At 37.6% G+C, this 17,361-nt stretch overlaps 1 protein-coding gene across 1 annotated transcript in view; it reads right to left on the bottom strand.

The window, feature by feature from the left end:
• The window catches only part of ITGB8 (integrin subunit beta 8), a gene marked incomplete at its 5' end in the record, with an annotated part of 75,577 nt that extends 58,598 nt beyond the window's left edge, over positions 1-16,979 (bottom strand). The window contains one exon of the mRNA XM_080818837.1: positions 16,853-16,979. Within this exon, the coding sequence (XP_080674963.1) occupies positions 16,853-16,979 (127 nt within the window). The remainder of the gene's footprint in view (positions 1-16,852) is intronic.
• Positions 16,980-17,361: the final 382 nt, after the last annotated feature.

The following is a 17,361-nucleotide window of genomic DNA, read 5'->3' as shown; positions in this document are numbered from 1 at the left end:
GTAGTATGTCATTACTTTTCCTATTATCAGTCCTACTCTTGAGATGAGGATGTTAGATGGCCCCAATAGGATTTTTTTCTATCCTCAGTGCCAAAGATCTCCCTAAATACTACAGTGCCCTTTTCAAAATTCATTTTAATTCCATGTACAAGGAAACTTTGAGTTTTAACACCGAAGCTCCAGCCTGAACATCTCATTGAGTGCTGAGTGCCTAAAGTAGATTGGTTGGCACTTTTTCAGCACAAGAGAGAACTTATCCCTTTACAACTGTGTTTCCCCAGCCTCTTGCCAGGGCACAGCTCTGGGCTGCATGCTAATTAGGCAGAAGCACTTGAAATGGTGTTCGCAATTGCTATTTCCATTTGTGAATTTCCAGTTCTGTCCAGGGAGCCAAATCTGGAACAGGGAAGCAGGCAACTTTTTCTTGTTCATAACTGCCTATTCTCTGACCTTGGCTTGATAATCTAACTTTTCTAGGGTTTTGCTTCCTGGCTGATGTGCTCTCAAAACACTTTAAAATACAGAGTCTGAGTTAAAAGAGCGTGGTTGGTGGAGAATATTTGCTTTATAGCATTGCATAGTTCTGTTAGTTTATGGAAATATCTTAAGATACAATTTATAATATGGAAGATTTATTTTAAAAGTCTCTCTTACCCCCAAACCTGTATATTAGGTACATCCAGTTGCCCACTGGTTCCCTGGTAATGCAGAATCATTCACTGTTTTGTTTTAACACTGTCAGCTTAGAGGCACAAGCAAGTTTTTGAAGGGTAGAGATGTTCTTTATGCTGGTTATAGCAGTAGTTCCACAGGCCTATACATCTGTCAAAACCCACTGATTGGAACTTTAGAGAGATGCAGTTTGTCATTGTAAATTATATCAATACAGTTTATTTAAAATTTGATTTGTAAATTAACTTAGATGGAGTATTTTTTTATTTAAAGGACAATGAGTGCACAGTGAGGAAATTTATTTCTTTCCTGATAGTATATACAAAAATATTAAATTACTTTATGTGGTTTTTAAAAGGTAAACCAGTGACACATCACATAAATCCTTTGATTTATAGATACTTACAGATTAGTTGGTGGGTAAGTAACTAAAGTCATTTATCCCTATACTCTACTTATCTGATTTATACGACTTCCATTCAGATCAAGAGAAAAGTTATTTTAAACCTCCTTAAAACAGATTTAGCTCAGTTGTTGGATTATGAAATTATTTTTCAAATTAAAAAATTATTTTTTATATTCTACCAGGAACTTCTTACAAGCCTTCAGCCATATGAAAAATTGAGAGAAGTGTGTAGTAATACCAAATGAAAGATTAAGTATCTTAGTAATTAATACTATTATTGCTGATAATACTAATACAAGTTAAAGTACACATTAATAATACATTTTATATTCTATTCTCTACAGTAAAGTTTCTTCTATCTTCAGTGCCAAAGAAGATCCAAATACTTAAGTGTTTTTTATGAAATTCATTTTACTTTTGGGTTCAGACAAAGAAAATTCTGAATTATAATGAAAAGATTTTCACCTGTCTTACAGGATATAAATTTAACCTTCTATAATACTTTAATTATCTTGAACTATTTCAAATAATAATTGTCCAGTTTAATTTTGTTGGGTAGAATTTGACTAGGTACTCCTTTATACATATGTATCAGTTGACAATATTTTACCTCATTGCCTTTAGTGTGCACTTCCTAACAAGGATATTCTCTTATAAAACCACCAAAGAATTGGAGAATTCAAGACATTTAATAGTGATACTATATAATGAACTAAACTATAGTCTGTATTGTTCTATGAAGCTCTTGTTCCATATTCTTTATATGTTCCCCAAATGGTCCAGCTACTACTCCTCTTTCATCAAAACTTAGCTTTATCACAGTTCATCTTTCTTTGAGCGAATCTTCAACCAATCCTTTAGTCTTGCCTTCATTCTCATTGACTACCTACCTCCCTATCTTTCAAAAGTATCAATTTCTAGTCTTTCAAAGTCCTAAGCTCTTAGTTAATTTGACCCTCCCTACCTTTGTTATTACTAGACACTTTCCTAAATTTTACAATGTATTCATGCCCTTGTTTATGGTTTTTGGGTTCATCTGATTCCATGTAATCATCCAAATCAGCCACACATCTCACTGCCTCCACCTGGGGCAGAGCCATTAGCAATCCCTGGGGCCAAGGACTGTGGGTTTTCTGTGGAAATTCTTATGAGGTATATTCTCATGAGGGGCCACTGGATCATGAAATCATGAAAATGATATCTGACCTTTTTTTTAAAGATTTTATTTATTTATTTGAGATAGAGAACATGAACGAGGTGGGGGAAATACAGAGGGAGAGGGAGAAGCAGGCTATCCACTGAGCAGGGATTTTGATGTGGGGCTCTGTTTCAGGATCCTGGGATCATGACCTGAGCCAAAGGCAGACACTTAACCGACTGAGTCACCCAGGTCCCCCTGACATCTGACTTTTCATAATGCCTGTAAGTCCATCTCTGCCCCATCAAGTCTATCATCAGATAATCTAGTCTATGACTGTTCTCAGAGAGCATTGACCTCTGGCATCAATGCTATGCTGACCTCCAAGTAGCCAAGTGTCAGTCCTGGACATGTATATCAATACCATATGCACCCTTACAGGGAGCCCTGGCCTCATTCTCCAGCCTTGCCGTGCTGCCTTCCGGAGGACGCAGGACATGCTCAGGAACCCATACCCCTCCCCTGTCCCATCATCATCCCATGAAATGTAACCAAACATTTTGTGGCTTTGGATTCTTCAAGAGGCATCAAGCATGCTACATCTCTGAACTGGAGACTGGTACTAATAACATTTAGTCCTTGTGTTTCCGTTACCTACTTCAGAGGTTAGGCACTATGATTATATTACGTTGGCCCTCACCTTAAGGCTCTGGGTCTAGATGGTTATGGCTGAAACACTCATTAAAAGGGACGTTTTTAACCAAATTCAGAATGCCTGAAACTTACTCTCTTCTTGAGGGTTTCTTTTTTTTTTCAGTGTTACTTTCTTCCAAATGAATTCCCTTGGAACTTAAGCCTCATCTATCATTTCTAGAGGGTTTTCTTTTGCAAATTACATTCTGCTTGTCTTCAAGTCAATAAATTCAGTGAAAGCTCAGACCAATTGTACACAAAGACAATAGAGCAACACCTTGGGAGGTAGGCTTTATACTATAAAAGAGACCAGCTAGGTCATTTTTTTCTGCCAACAATACAGTTCTGCTACAGTGAGTTTTTTGTTTCCAACTAGAACAGCCAGTTCTACAGTAATTCCTACATACCCCGAAACTTTCTCACATTCTTTGCCCTACTGCTGTCGATGAGTACCTTCCACACCAGGCATAGCCAGTCCAGCCTCCCAGCAAGCTGGCAATAAAGAAAGACATTTCCTAGTTTATCATTCCTTAATGTACCTATTGTCAGCCTAATCTTGTAGAATTTTGAATTTTTCTTTTAATTATTTTATTTGTACAACCTCATAATATTCTAAATCTACTCTGGAGCATAGTGGTAATCATTACCTTCATTCCATAAGGAAGAAGATTTCCACCCAGCTCCTTTCTCTACCCAGTAGAGAAAGTATCTGTCACAGTTACTAGGGAATTACACTAACTATATGCTCTCCACTGAAATCAGGAAAAAATGCTTGTATCTGGTAAAACATTTGTAGTTCAATTCAGAGGATAGGACCCTGATACCATATGTATATGTGTAACAAACAGTATCTGAACTGTGGCTGCACTTTACTGTTGGCATATCTTGAAATATCAACTATCATAAAAGGAAGTTGGGTCCCAAACCATGCAAAACATTAAACATCCCTGGCCAAATGACATGGCCCACTTCACATACCTAGTAAGACATATTTGGTACATTTATTTCTTTAGAGCTGACATTTCTTCTCTTTTATCTTCCTGTCTTCATTACCAGACATTCCCTATACTTCTAAACTTGGTCTTTCCCATGGACGTTGACTTGAACTAGCCTTTGGCAGGTATTTTTCCTTTCTTCCATACAACCCAGGGACTATGATTTTAAGAGGCAGTTTTCAAAAATCGAACTGCACTAGTGCTGACCTAGAATAGCAACAGACTCTGTCTTTGACAACAGTATTTGCTGATTAAAACAAAACAAAGTAAAACAAAATAATAAAAACACCTGGGAAAGAGAGATAACACATCTCCAAAACCACTAGAGTAATGATGGTTGGATTGATAAGGTTATCATGGAAGGCTACTTTTTTAAATCTTTTTTTTTTTTTTTTTTAATTTGACAGACAGAGATCACAAGTAGGCAGAGAGGCAGACAGAGAGAGAGGGAAGCAGACTCCTTGCCGAGCAGAGAGCCCAATGCGGGACTAGATCCCAGGACCCTGAGATCATGACCTTAGCTGAAGGCAGCAGCTTAACCCACTGAGCCACCCAGGAACCCCCACTTTTTAAAATCTTCTATGTTGTTCTAAAATATGAACATTTATGAACTTTGAATAACAAGCACTCAAAAGCACTTTTAGAAGTCATCTTGAGTATATATACAATAAGACCACTATAATTTAACATGGCAATTCTAATTTAATTATCTTATCCTTATTTCCTAAACTAATTTTAGTTGGGAACTTTTAAAAAATGACTTTGGGAAGGTAATTTTATTTACTTATTTATTTTTAAAGGTTTTATTTATTTCTCAGAGAGAGAGCACAAGCAGGGGGCGCGGCAGGCAGAGGGAGAAGCAGAAGCAGCTTCCTGTTGAGCAAGAAGCCCAATGTGGGACGTGTGGGACTTGTGCGGCTCTATCCCAGGACCCTGGGATCATGACCTGAGCCAAAGGCAGATGCTTGACCAACTGAACAACCCAGGCATCCTGGGAAGGTAATTTTAATAAGTCTGTTTAATATTAGTGGCAATGTTTGTAGTTTCCTCAAATGATTGGTCCCAGCCAGTACTTTTGCTGAAAGATAGGAATGTTTTAATTAACTTATAAAATCCCAATGAAAACCATTTTGACTTCCATTATTTTTCTTTGATACAGAAACTATACTAATTTACTTACTCTGAAAACAGAAAGAAGGCCACATTAAGATTGATTTTTAAGGAGAAAAATAGGAATTTAATCCATGAAAGCAGTATGGAAATGTTTATTTTACCTATTCAATCACTTATAGGTATTAAATATATGCCAGCTGAATAATTCAGCCAAATTTGGCTAATTCATGTAAGTAAAATTTTCCTTTCTGTGACATATTTTAAATTAATAAGGGGAAATAAAAAAGAAAAACTAAATAAAAAATATGCATACACTAGACCCTTACTGTAACTTTCTTTGCAAGAAAATAGGATTCAGTGTAATCTGTTCACATCTTAGAGTTTACCAAAAGGCATTTAGTTACTGACAAATAAAAGCACCTTGACATGAGGTGGTTTTTCTTATGCAATAAGCACTCGTGTTTTCATTGTTTATCACTCTCCCTAGAGTAATATATAAATTACTATACAAGTCTGTCCTTAACTTTTTTAGGGCCCAAAGCAAGAGTAAAAATGGTGATGGGACTAACAGGACTAAATATTTAACAGTTAAAACCCAGGCTAAGAAATCATTAAATATGGGGCACCTGGATGGCTCAGTCCGTTAAGCGTCTGCCTTCAGCTGGGATCATGATCCCAGGGTCCTGGGATAGAGCCCTGCATCGGGATCCCTGCTTGGCAGGAAGCCTGCTTCTCCCTCTCCCATTCCCCGTGCTTGTGTTCCCTCTCTCACTGTGTCTCTCTCTGTCAAATAAATAAATAAAATCTTTGAAAAAAAAACCATTAAAATAAGTTATATTTTCTTATCTTGATAAATATACACTGATAATGTGCTGGAAAGCCAGGTTGAATTTAGAATTTTAGACTCTTTAGATTTCTGTTTGGCAACTTGGCAGTGTGTAAAACCCCTCCAGCCCCTGATCTGCTCCTCTTCTCTCTTACTTCTAGTTTTATTCTGCATTGCAAGTAGCCTATCACTGGCCAGCATGGACACTCCAGTGTGCATTTCTAAGCTCTGTTTACTTCCCCTCTCTTGGAGTTTGGCATACAGGTGGCACAGTCTACCCACAGGATGGCCCTGAAAGTAATTCGGGGCTGTTTGGGCAGAGAATCCTGGAGATGATCTAGTAGAGCACTGAAGCCAGAAGAGTCATATAGCATGGATAACCTAACTGTGGGGAGGGCCAGAGGAGGGACTCTTCTCACCCCTGGAAGATAGTCTGTAATGATTGAGGGTGTGGAGTCACATTACTTATTAGCTAAGAGATCTTGAAGAAGTTTTTCAATATTTCTTTAATTAGTCTGCTTGACTATAAAATGGGAATTACCAAAGCCCATGCCTCAGAGGGTTGTGGGCATATTTTTACCCTATATGTACAGAAGGGTACCCAGCATACAGAAAATACTTCACGACTACTCACTATTGTTATTTGTTTACCTCCAGAACCCAGAACTGTGCTTGACACAAAGCTATAGATGTTTTAAGAAAATCTGAATGAATGATTAAATGGATTAGAACGGTCTGTCTTCAATACCATTTTAGTATTTGGTTAAATGACTATAAATTCCACTTTGTATGATTTAAATAGAATTAATTTTAAAATACAGATTGAGGGTAAAGGATCAGGATTATTTTTTATACTTAATTGTCAACAATGAAAGTAATTATCATGGAAATTCAAAAGGAAAACAATTTTATAAAATTATGACGTCTCTATTTTGATCTCTGCTAAAGATTTTCCTATAAAGCCAAGAAACTGCTTTCTGGGTGGACTGAGTAAGCAGAAACAAGTGTCTTTCATGGCATCAAAACTTTCATAGTAGAACTCACTTTTATTTTTTTTTAATTTTTTTTATAAAATTTTTTAAAGGATTTTTTGTTTTATTTATTTGACAGAGAGAGAGAGAGAGAGATCACAAGTAGGCAGAGAGGCAGGCAGAGAGAGAGGCAGAAGCAGGCTCCCCGCCAAGCAGAGAGCCCGATGCAGGGCTCGATCCTAGGACCCTGAGATCATGACCTGAGCCGAAGGCAGAGGCTTAACCCACTGAGCCACCCCGGCACCCCTAGAACTCACTTTTAAAAGAAAACTTTATTTCTTAAAGTTCAAATTCTAATGAGGATTAGAGTTAAAGAAGCTTATTTGCTTAGATATCCAATTTTAAGCTAATCACTATTATCCTCACCTCATTCATTGAGTCATTTATATCAAATAGTTTATTAGGACCCTAGTGTGTGCCAAGCATTGAGACACAGAACCAAGAGTGAGTTTTCTCTCTCTCTCTCTTTTAATATTTATTTATTTAAGAGAGAGAGAGAGAGAGAGAGAGAGAGGAAGGGGGTAGGGAAAGAAGGAGAGAGAGTCTTAAGCAGACTCCATGCTGAGCATGGAGCCCAATGCAGGGCTGGATCTCAAGGCCCTGAGATCATGACAGGAGCCCAAACCAAGAGTCGGTTGCTCAAACCACTGCACCACTCTGGTGCCCTGCAGTTTCTCTCTTAAGAAGGTCACAGGTGGGTGTGGAAATGGGATGTGAACAAGGATTCAAAGGGTTAGGCATGAGCTGCTCCGGAAGGAATTTGTCTCCCATGTGGAATAGCCTGAAGACACTGGGACCCATAGGAAGGAAAAATGTGGACAAAGATTTGAAATGGTGGAGATCAGTTAGGAAGCCCATAGAATGAAGGATATGTCAGTCTTTCTCCACTCTAGTGGCATTGTATTAAAAAGAGGAGATAAATTTGAGAAACCATTATGGAAGAAGAGCTGATGTTTAAAAAAAAAAAAATCTCCATTTTCCTTAAAACATCTTACCTAGTCTCACCCATTTATTTGTCATCTTGTCACCCCTTCACTACTTTACATCTTTTCTCTTCCTAGCCATAAGTGAGAATTTGATCACCTTTAATAGCAAAGGAGAAGAAAATTCCTATTATTGTTATCAACTTGGAAATCCTAACATACCTTTCCCTCCTTTTTAGAGGAGCTGAACCATAGGAAAGATTGTGAAATGCCTTAAATGGACCTAGAAAGAAACAATTTAAGAAGTTTAACGTCATCTTTTTAAAATAGCCTGCTCTGACTCTCATATATAATAGCAGTGTATCTCATTCTGTCTCTCTCAGGGCAATTTCTCATTCTGCTCTATTTTTCTTCTTTTTACCGTGTGTGTGTGTGTGTGTATATGACATATACATATCATATGTGACAAAATATGTGTTACATTTTTATGTATAAAATATGTATTTTATCATACATATGTTTATATATACATATAAGCACATGCATAATACAATTATTTGTCCTCTTCAATCAGAATGTAAGCAACATGACAGCAAGAATTTTGTTTTGCACTTTACTGTATTCCTAGTGCTTAGGTAGAGCCTTTGATGTCTCAGCATCAAACTTCTGCCTGAAGGAACATAATCCCTTGTGTTCCTTGGATGGCTCCCTCGAAGAAGACTGACAAGGATAAGAAGGGCTGTTCTGCCCTTAACAAGATGGTGACCAGGAAATACAGTAAGGGCATTCACAAGTGCATCCATGGAGTGGACTTTAAGAACCGTGCCCCTCAGGCACTCAAAGAGTGCCTGGAAATTTTCCATGAAGGAAAAGGGAACTCCAGATGTGTGCATTGACACCAGGCTCAAGAGAGCTCTCTGGATCAAAGGAATAAGATATGTCCTACACTGAACATGTATATGGTTGTCCAGACACTAAGGATAAAGATTCACTAATTAAGCTCTATGTTGCTGGTTACCCATCTACCTGTCACAGCCTTCAAAAATCCATATAGTCAATATGGATGAAGACTAACTGCTGACTGTCAAATAAAAATATAAAATTGCAAAAAAAAAATCAACAAAAAATACTTATGCCTGAAGAAAACGTAGCAGTATATTCCTTTAGCCAAGTACATACTGGAAATGCACTAAATAACCAATACTGCTAATCATGGCTAATCACAGCAAATATTTAACAGCCAAAGAATTACGCACTTCAGTAAAAACTCATGGAGACGAAATAATATGAATATATTAAACAATACAGAGTATTAAGCTATAATAGAGTACCTCCAAGCTGGTAGAAATGTCACAAGTCCTATGATGATCAGCAGTCTGACTCATATACCGTGATTTTGTCCCTTTGAACACTTTTGACTGAACAGGTTACCAAATACTTAGTAGGTCAGTCCCTTTTTCTTTCTCTCTCATAACAAGTCATACACATATGTAATGCATTGGAAATCCTGTGTGAGGCATAGTTACATTCCAGGTTACTCCCATAAAGCCACATTCTCCATTCTCACTATGATAGGAAACTAACCATAGTGAGGCATATTTAAGATGAGTTGGGGGCACTTGGGAGCTTCCACCAGAGGTATGCTTTGATTATGCCCCCAATTCACAAATCAGTATATTCCCATCTCTAGTTACTCTGTGCTAGGAACATTGTTACAGTGTTGGACTCAGGAATCCCCACAAGTGTGTGAAGGTCCTCCTTCATCTGATAGCCACAGTGAATGTATAACTTAGAGTAACATCCGGAAATTTTTTGAAGAAGGTGGGCGGCAACATGATAGTTCACATCTTACCTCTTTGACTTACTAACTAGGTGACTTTGAGCAAATTATCTCCTCTGTGCTTCGGTTTCATCATCTCCAAAACAGAGATGATAATTCTACCTCTCTTAAAATATTAGTATGAAGAGTCAATTAATATGGTGAATCAGATCAGTGAGTGGTATAGAGTGAGAGCTATCCAGGTGTTTCATTTTTTTTTCTTTTTAAGATTTTATTTATTTATTTGACAGAGAGAGACAGTGAGAGAGGGAACACAAGCAGGGGCAGTGGGAGAGGGAGAAGCAGGCTTCCCGCTGAGCAGGGAGCCCGACTCGGGGCTCAATCCCAAGACCCTGGGATCATGTCCCAAGCCAAAGGCAGATGCTTAACAACTGAGCCACCCGGGCATCCCTACCCAAGTGTTTCTTACATGACATGAACATTATACTTTCTTTCCACTACATATAGAAGTCACACTTACATGACTTCTTTAGGATATAATTGGAAAAACGACATTTTTAGAGAGTAACAAATAAGTCACCTACTTAAACTCAGTAATTTAATTGTTTAATTTAATAAAATGCAATGTGAATCATCACAAAATATTAATTTTATGTCTGCTTTTATTTTATAATCAATATACAGCTTACAGAATGCATTTCATATATAATTAGAGAAGATACACAGGGCTCAGCATTCTCATGTTGGCAAAAGTCTAAATGTATAGATTTGGACTGCAACAGGGACTAGTTTTGAGGACCAAGAAGGACTTAGACATATACAGTACAGGACCGGTTATGAATGTTGTTAGGTTATTTGATGAACATATAAAAAGACTTTTTCCTTAGGTCAGTTTGATAAGGTAAAATTCAATAATATCACAAGTAACACACCATTTTTATATGAGTTACTCAAAGAGACTTCCCAAACCAGCAAAACACACCATTTAAATGACAGAATGTTATACAACAGGCATTTTCAAGGGGGATGCTTTGAGCATCTTAGCTTATTACGTACAAACAAGAGAAAGACTACATAACAAATGGTTTTTTACTTTTCAAGAAAACTGATGGGCCCTGCAGAGGATTGGCTCCTGTTTCTCAGAGTCTAAATAAACTTAGATCAAAACAATACCTTCTGACACCCAACTAGTGAACACTAAAATGACTGTGTGGGTGGTGGTGCTGGTGAACAAAGTGAGGAATTTAACACCCAATTATTTATACCTGGATAGGTCAAATTTAACAGGGGTGGCAGAAAAGTCTCTAAACTGTTGAGCAACAAAGACAAGGTTATCTCAAATACTTTATTTGTTTTGAGAAAAGTTTCATTCAAAATGGGGAATAAGAAAATTGAAAATGCAATCTAGTGTTGCTATGTCATATTTCTCATGCCTCATTAAAAAAATTGGAATGAGAACTAATTATTGTATTTATCTTGTTATTGCCTACATGAAAACCTATTCAAAGATGACCTTTATTCTTTTAAATAATACCTCCCAATTCCCCTTTGCTCATTAAAATTAACTAATTTTGTTTTTGCTCTAATTAAGGCTTAATTAGCTTACCAGGTATATATGTTCATGAATGAATAATTTATCTTTAAAACTTAAACATACACTGGAAAAATTTAATCAGCTAGTGATTCTCAGATAACTCTTTTATACCTGGTCAGTCTTATTTTTTAAAAATATTTATTTGTTTATTTGAAAGAGAGAGCAAGTAGAGAGGAGGGACAGAGGGAGAGGGAGAGGATCCTAAGGCAGAGTCCCTGCTGAGCACAGAGCCCGATAGGGGGCTCGATTCCAGGACCCTGAGATCATGACCTCAGCTGAAACCAAGACCTGGATGCTCAACTGACCGAGCCACCCAGGTGCCCCTGGTCAGTCCTATGTTTTAGAGTCCTGTATATATGGTTCTACCACTTGAAGATAGGGTATACTTTTCAAAAAAAAAAAAAAAAGAAAGAAGTTATAAGATTAATTCAACTTTTATCAAATATGAATGGACAAAAAAAATCAAAGCAAAATCGGCTTATTAGGCAAATTTTTCATGTTTATGCTAAATATAAGAATACCTTTATTTTTCTTCTGGGAGAAGATTCTGTTATTATCTAATAAATATAGTGAGACTTGATTCTTCAGTTCATTTGTTTGTTACAAAGATTAGAGAGGTTGATAGAAAATAAATGAAGCCTCATTTTGGAGTGAACAGAGAATGTGATGACAAAACTGAGAAGAAATTTACTTATTCATTCTTTCACTCAACAAATATGTATTGAGCATCTTTTACATAACTGGTATTTCTATAACTAAAATGAGAGCAAAGTACCTTCCCTTATAAGCTATAATGTAGTTGCTGAGTTGGGAGCAAGAGAGAAAGATAGTAAACAAATACATAATATATCAGGGATGCTAAAATATAAAAAAGAAAAAAAGATTCAGGGTGAGGCACTAGATAGTGTTGATAAGGAGAACAGAGAGGGCCTCTTTGATAAGATATTTGAATAAACATCTGGAAGAACTAAGAAGAGGGAATCAGAAATATGTCTCATGGAAACACAATCCAGGGAGAGGAACAGTGAGTTCATGATTGGAGGAAGATCATGCATGGTACATCCAAAGTATAGCAAGAATCAGTGTTGTTAAAACAGATTGAGAGAGGAAAAGTGAGTAAGAAGGTGAGGTCAGGAAGTCATCAGGATCTTGGAAACCATGTAGAGTTGGCCTTCAATTTGAGATAGATGAGAAACCGTGTAGAGTTCTGAGGGGAGGAGTGAGAGAACCTGAGGCACAGTTTAAAAAGGTAAGTCTGGCTGTAATGTGATGCAGAGAAGACAGTTTAATAGGCATTCAGGAGTTCAAGCGAAAAATGGCATGGGCCATAGTGGTGGCAGTGGAGGTGGTAAAGTGACTGTAGAATGTGAGGGAAACAGAAATCAAGGTTGTCACCAAAGTGTTACCCTGCACTACTGGAAGTGTGGCTGATCACTTAGTGAGATGAGGAAGAGTATGAAAGAAGCAAGCTTGGGGGAGAAAATTAGATGTTTGGTTTTGAATACACTAGGGTTGATTTTGCCTTTAGATGCATGGTAGAGAAGCCCAATTGGTTGTTTGCTATCCCCTCTGGAGATCAGAAAAGAGGTCAGGACTGGAGTTGTCAGCATACAAGTGGTATTTAAGACCCAATACTGTATTAGTCCATCTGAAGACTCAGTATATATCTAGAAAAGAAAGTTTGAGGACTGAGTCCTCAGCCACTTTGACATTTAGAGTTGGGACAGGAGGAAGAACCAACATAAGAGAGAGAAGGATCTTGCTTAACCAAGAGAATGTGAGTTCAGGAAGTCAAGGAAAGAAGTGCTTTGAAGGAGGGAGTGGTCAACAGTGTCAACTTGCTGACAGATGATAGGCCAGTGAGATGAAAACCATAAACTGGCTATCAGCTGTGGCAATAGGGAGGGCACTGTGATATTAACAGGATAGTATCACTGCAGAGGTGATTAATACAAGCCTGACTGGAATGGATTCAAAGAGAAGGTGAGGAGAATTGGAGACAGCAAGAATGGACAACTCTTTCAAGGATTTTTTGCTAAAAAGGAGAGTGAGAAATAGAAGATGAGAGATATTACAACATGTATGGATATGCATATGCTATAAATGGCCCAGTAGAGAGGAGAAAAACTGAAGAGTCCAGAGACACAGGGAATAATCCTTAAAACTGAAACCTAAAACAAATTATACCTGTGATTTCACTGGGATAAAATAATTGATGTTTGTCTGGGGAAGTAGATTAATTCATGCTATTTTTTCTTTTTCATATACATGTATACCAAAAAAGCTGTTACATATGCATAGTTTTAAGAGAAGTATTTTTAATGCAGCCATAGCAGAATCGTTGAAAAGTAAATGGTTGAAACTGTCATTGTCTTTACTTCCTTCGTCACTTCTGCATTTCTTCCTTTAAACATAGTAAACATTCCTGTAGCCCTAAATTTCAGTTCAAAAATTCATGCTGTGAGACAAATGATAGTGTGTTTCTCCTCTAGTAGTACTTTGATTTACTGAAATATTTTAGGATAAAATGATATGAAATTTGCCTCAAAATAATCTTATTGAGGGAATGAGATGAAATGAGTACGGGAAGAGATGAAAAAAGTTGGCCCTGAGTTGATAGTTGATGAAGCCTGGTGATGGGGGTATGGTGATTCCTTATACCATTTTCTCTGATTCTGTATGAGTTTGAAATTTTCCAAATACAAAGTTAAAAATTTAAAGAAACCTACTGTCAAAACCGTACTTAATCTAAAGAAATCCATTACAAGGTGAAATTTCTGATAATGTGTTAACAGGTGAAGGAGCCACTTGGGGGCACAGAATTTCTCCAAATCATAATGGGTTCTTTTGCTTTCATGTATATATATGAAATACATATATTTCATACACAGCACTAACTTTTTTTTTTATCAGAAAGTGTCTCAGTTGCTTTAAGATAGAATTAATTTGGATGCTTATTGTACAAATATTTTGGAAGACTGGACTTCTAAAAATGAAGCCTTGATTCTCTTAAATATCCTCTTACTTTAGGTAAGCATAAAGAAATCTCAGAACACTTGTGATATGAAATATGTTCTGAGGTAAAATAATATTATAGTTACAAAACAATGCTAATCCAGCTGATTGTTATTTCAAAGTTTAAATAAATAGTTGATTATGGACAGAAGGTAAAATTAAATGGCAATAATAGTTAACACTTTTAAAAAAGTAAATGGTAATTTCTGAAATTTGTCACTCTTATATTGCTATATAAAACTTCAGGTAAAAAAAGATTTTCAACCTTTCAAAGTGAGCAAATGCAGAAACAATAGTGTTGCTACATTAACTCTTCAAATATTAACCACTAAGTATTCTTTAGTGTTTTCCAGTTACTCATTAACCATTTTATACTGTTATTGTTTCTCCAGTTGTTGGTGATTTCCACCAGGGAAAGTTGAAAAACATTTTTCTAAATCAGAAAAATGGTCAGATTTATTAACAACATCCTCCTTGCTCACCATTTATTCATTATTAAAAGTCCACTATGTATTTGGGACCTATAAATCCTACTTCAAAAATTAAACCCAAAGTTATGCTGTTGTACAGTTTATGGTTCCTTGTGTATGACTTTATTGCCCTCAACATTTCCCTGGTGTAAACTACTGAGCAAAGGAACAAGATTTCTTTTGTAACTGATACCTAAATTTCTATTCTGCTTTAAGCGTCTAATTTGCACTGTGAAGACATATAATTTGAGACTTGTAGCTATATCATGAAAGTACAACAGTTTACGCTGATCTCTAATTTTCTGAGTTGTACTGGCTATAATTTAAATTTTTTGCATGATTTTAACTGTAATGCAAACCAGTATACATCAGAAACCTTTGTATATTGACAGCGACTGGGAAAAGGATGCCTTGTTCCGATTTCAGATAAGCATTCCCTTTTTACAACTGCAGGTGCAAGGGAGCCCATTCATAGTATTTACTTCAAACCAATTACAGTTACTGAATGGAAATACAATGCTATTGCATGAGAACTTGACTGATCTTTACAAGCACAATGAATATTTTAAAAATACTATTAGTAGTAAATTCTAGAGGCAAGTAGCATGTTTCGTCTAGGTACTGGGGACAAAATATACTCTGTTGACACAGCCTTGATCATTTTAGTTTTGTGTGTATATGTGTGTGTATTTACTAAATCTAGAAAAATACTTCATCACATATTAACACAAGATGGAATTATACTCAGTGGAAAAATCTGCTGCAATCAATGCATAGTTCCACTGAAGAGATAATTGATAATGAACGTTACTATTTCCTATCCCTTCAAATTCACTTATTTTGAAATAAACATATAAGCCAAAAAATAACCACAAGATAAAAATTTACTCTAATTGCTCTCATTTTACATAACTGGGTAAATCTTTTGAAACAAATATTAGACAACTATATATGCAACAAATGAGTGAAGCTAACTGGATATTTACATGTGAAACTCTTATTTGTAAGATTATGACTTGATTGTTTTTATTAGCTTTTTTCAGGCAGAAACATGGCACATCAATTCGAAGCATAAGAGAAAATTTTGGTCTACAAAACAATTACAACTCTACTTCAACAGGCGAGTTCAGAGAAACGTGCTAACAGAATTTAAGGGTTTGATGACTAAATGCAGATAAAGCAAATAAAAAAATTGGCAATAATCATTGCATTGGCAAAAATAAATGTTTGGCCTATATTTAAATCTAAGAAGAGCTCACCCCAGATTGATGAGTACTACTATTACTTACTGTATGTTTTACTGTTTGCTAACAATCCAGTACAGCCATCTTAAATTTTCATGTAATTCAAAATGCCTACATACCTTTTCATACACTATTTGACCTGAGCTTTTGTGATTTAGGATGGGAAGTACTGTCCTAATTTGTAAAATAAGGACAATATACATTATAAAAAAGTATCCTTTCCAAATCAAGGCAATTCTGATAGAAGTGGCTTGCCTGGATTGAAAGCTGTCAATCCTGGCCTAGGTTTCTGTCTCAGGGTTTCAGTCTCAGGGGCTGATACGATGAGGGATTAATTAGCTAGGCTTTTTTTTTTTTTTTTTTTTTTTTAGCTGAAAAATTGGTGACTTAAAAATGGTGACTTAAAGAGGATTTTGCAAGTGTGTTTAATTCATTCAGGCTAAGCACAATGATAGAGGAAACTTGTATGCAGCCATCCTCTTCTTTCATGGACTCAAACCCAGAAAACTCACTCCCATTGTAGCAGTGTACCGTTAGCCTTGAATCAAATGCTAGTGATAGGTGGATCCACATGCAGAAAGATGGGGGTGCCCTCAAAGATGCCTTCAAGGAGGATGCCTCTAAGGATGGAGCAGAACCCCTGAACTTGCTTAGGTAAATATGACCTTTCACTTTTCCAAACTTCCATTCTATTACTGCTTCCCCCAAATCCGGGAGCAACACACAGAGTCTCCTCATACAATGTTATTGCTGTCACTCTGGGGCGGAAGTACTTGACACCTGGCCTCCCTCGGGCCGCCTGAATGGAGGACGCTGCCACACACCCGCCCTTCTGAAGTTCTCAGGGCAGATGGAGGCTGACATTGGGCCACTTACCTGGCCAGGATGTTCTTCGTCACAGCCCCAGACCTTTGGGGAAGAGAAGAAAACAAAAGAAAACAGAACAACTTACCACTCTGGCCCAGTCCAAGAACAACTAAAAACACCCAGGCCGCCCGAAGGAATGAGGCAGGACCTGGCCGGCAGTTTTGCAGGCAGACAAATGCAGCAGTAAAAAAAGCCAGGGCGGAGTGGCACATAATGCAAAGCAGCCCGCACCGCGCCCGCCGCCTGGCTGCTATCCCGCTGCGCGCTGGCGACTCCTGGGCGCACCTCCGGGCCCGCGGGCCAAGTGTCGCTAGGACGTTTCCCGCAGGCCCAGCAGGCGGACCCTGCGGCTCGGAGCAAGCGGTGCAGGTACGCTGGCCCGGACACTGCTTGGCATCTCAGGGCCCCAGAGGCCCTGCCAGCTCGGCTCTGCGGGTCCCGCGATCTCCGCGAGAAGCACCTCCTCTGACGGTCAATGGCCCGGGGCGGCGACGCGAGCGAAGGCTCCGCAGCCCGCTCTGGGACAAAGAAAAGAGCTTTTGTTTCTCTCCGGCCGATGGGGCTTCTGCTGCATAAATCAGCTTAGTGAACAGC

This window comes from Martes martes, assembly GCF_963455335.1.
Source record: "Martes martes genome assembly, chromosome: 11".
NCBI classification, from domain to species: Eukaryota; Metazoa; Chordata; class Mammalia; order Carnivora; family Mustelidae; genus Martes; species Martes martes.
This window is presented reverse-complemented; position numbering and strand designations above follow the sequence as displayed.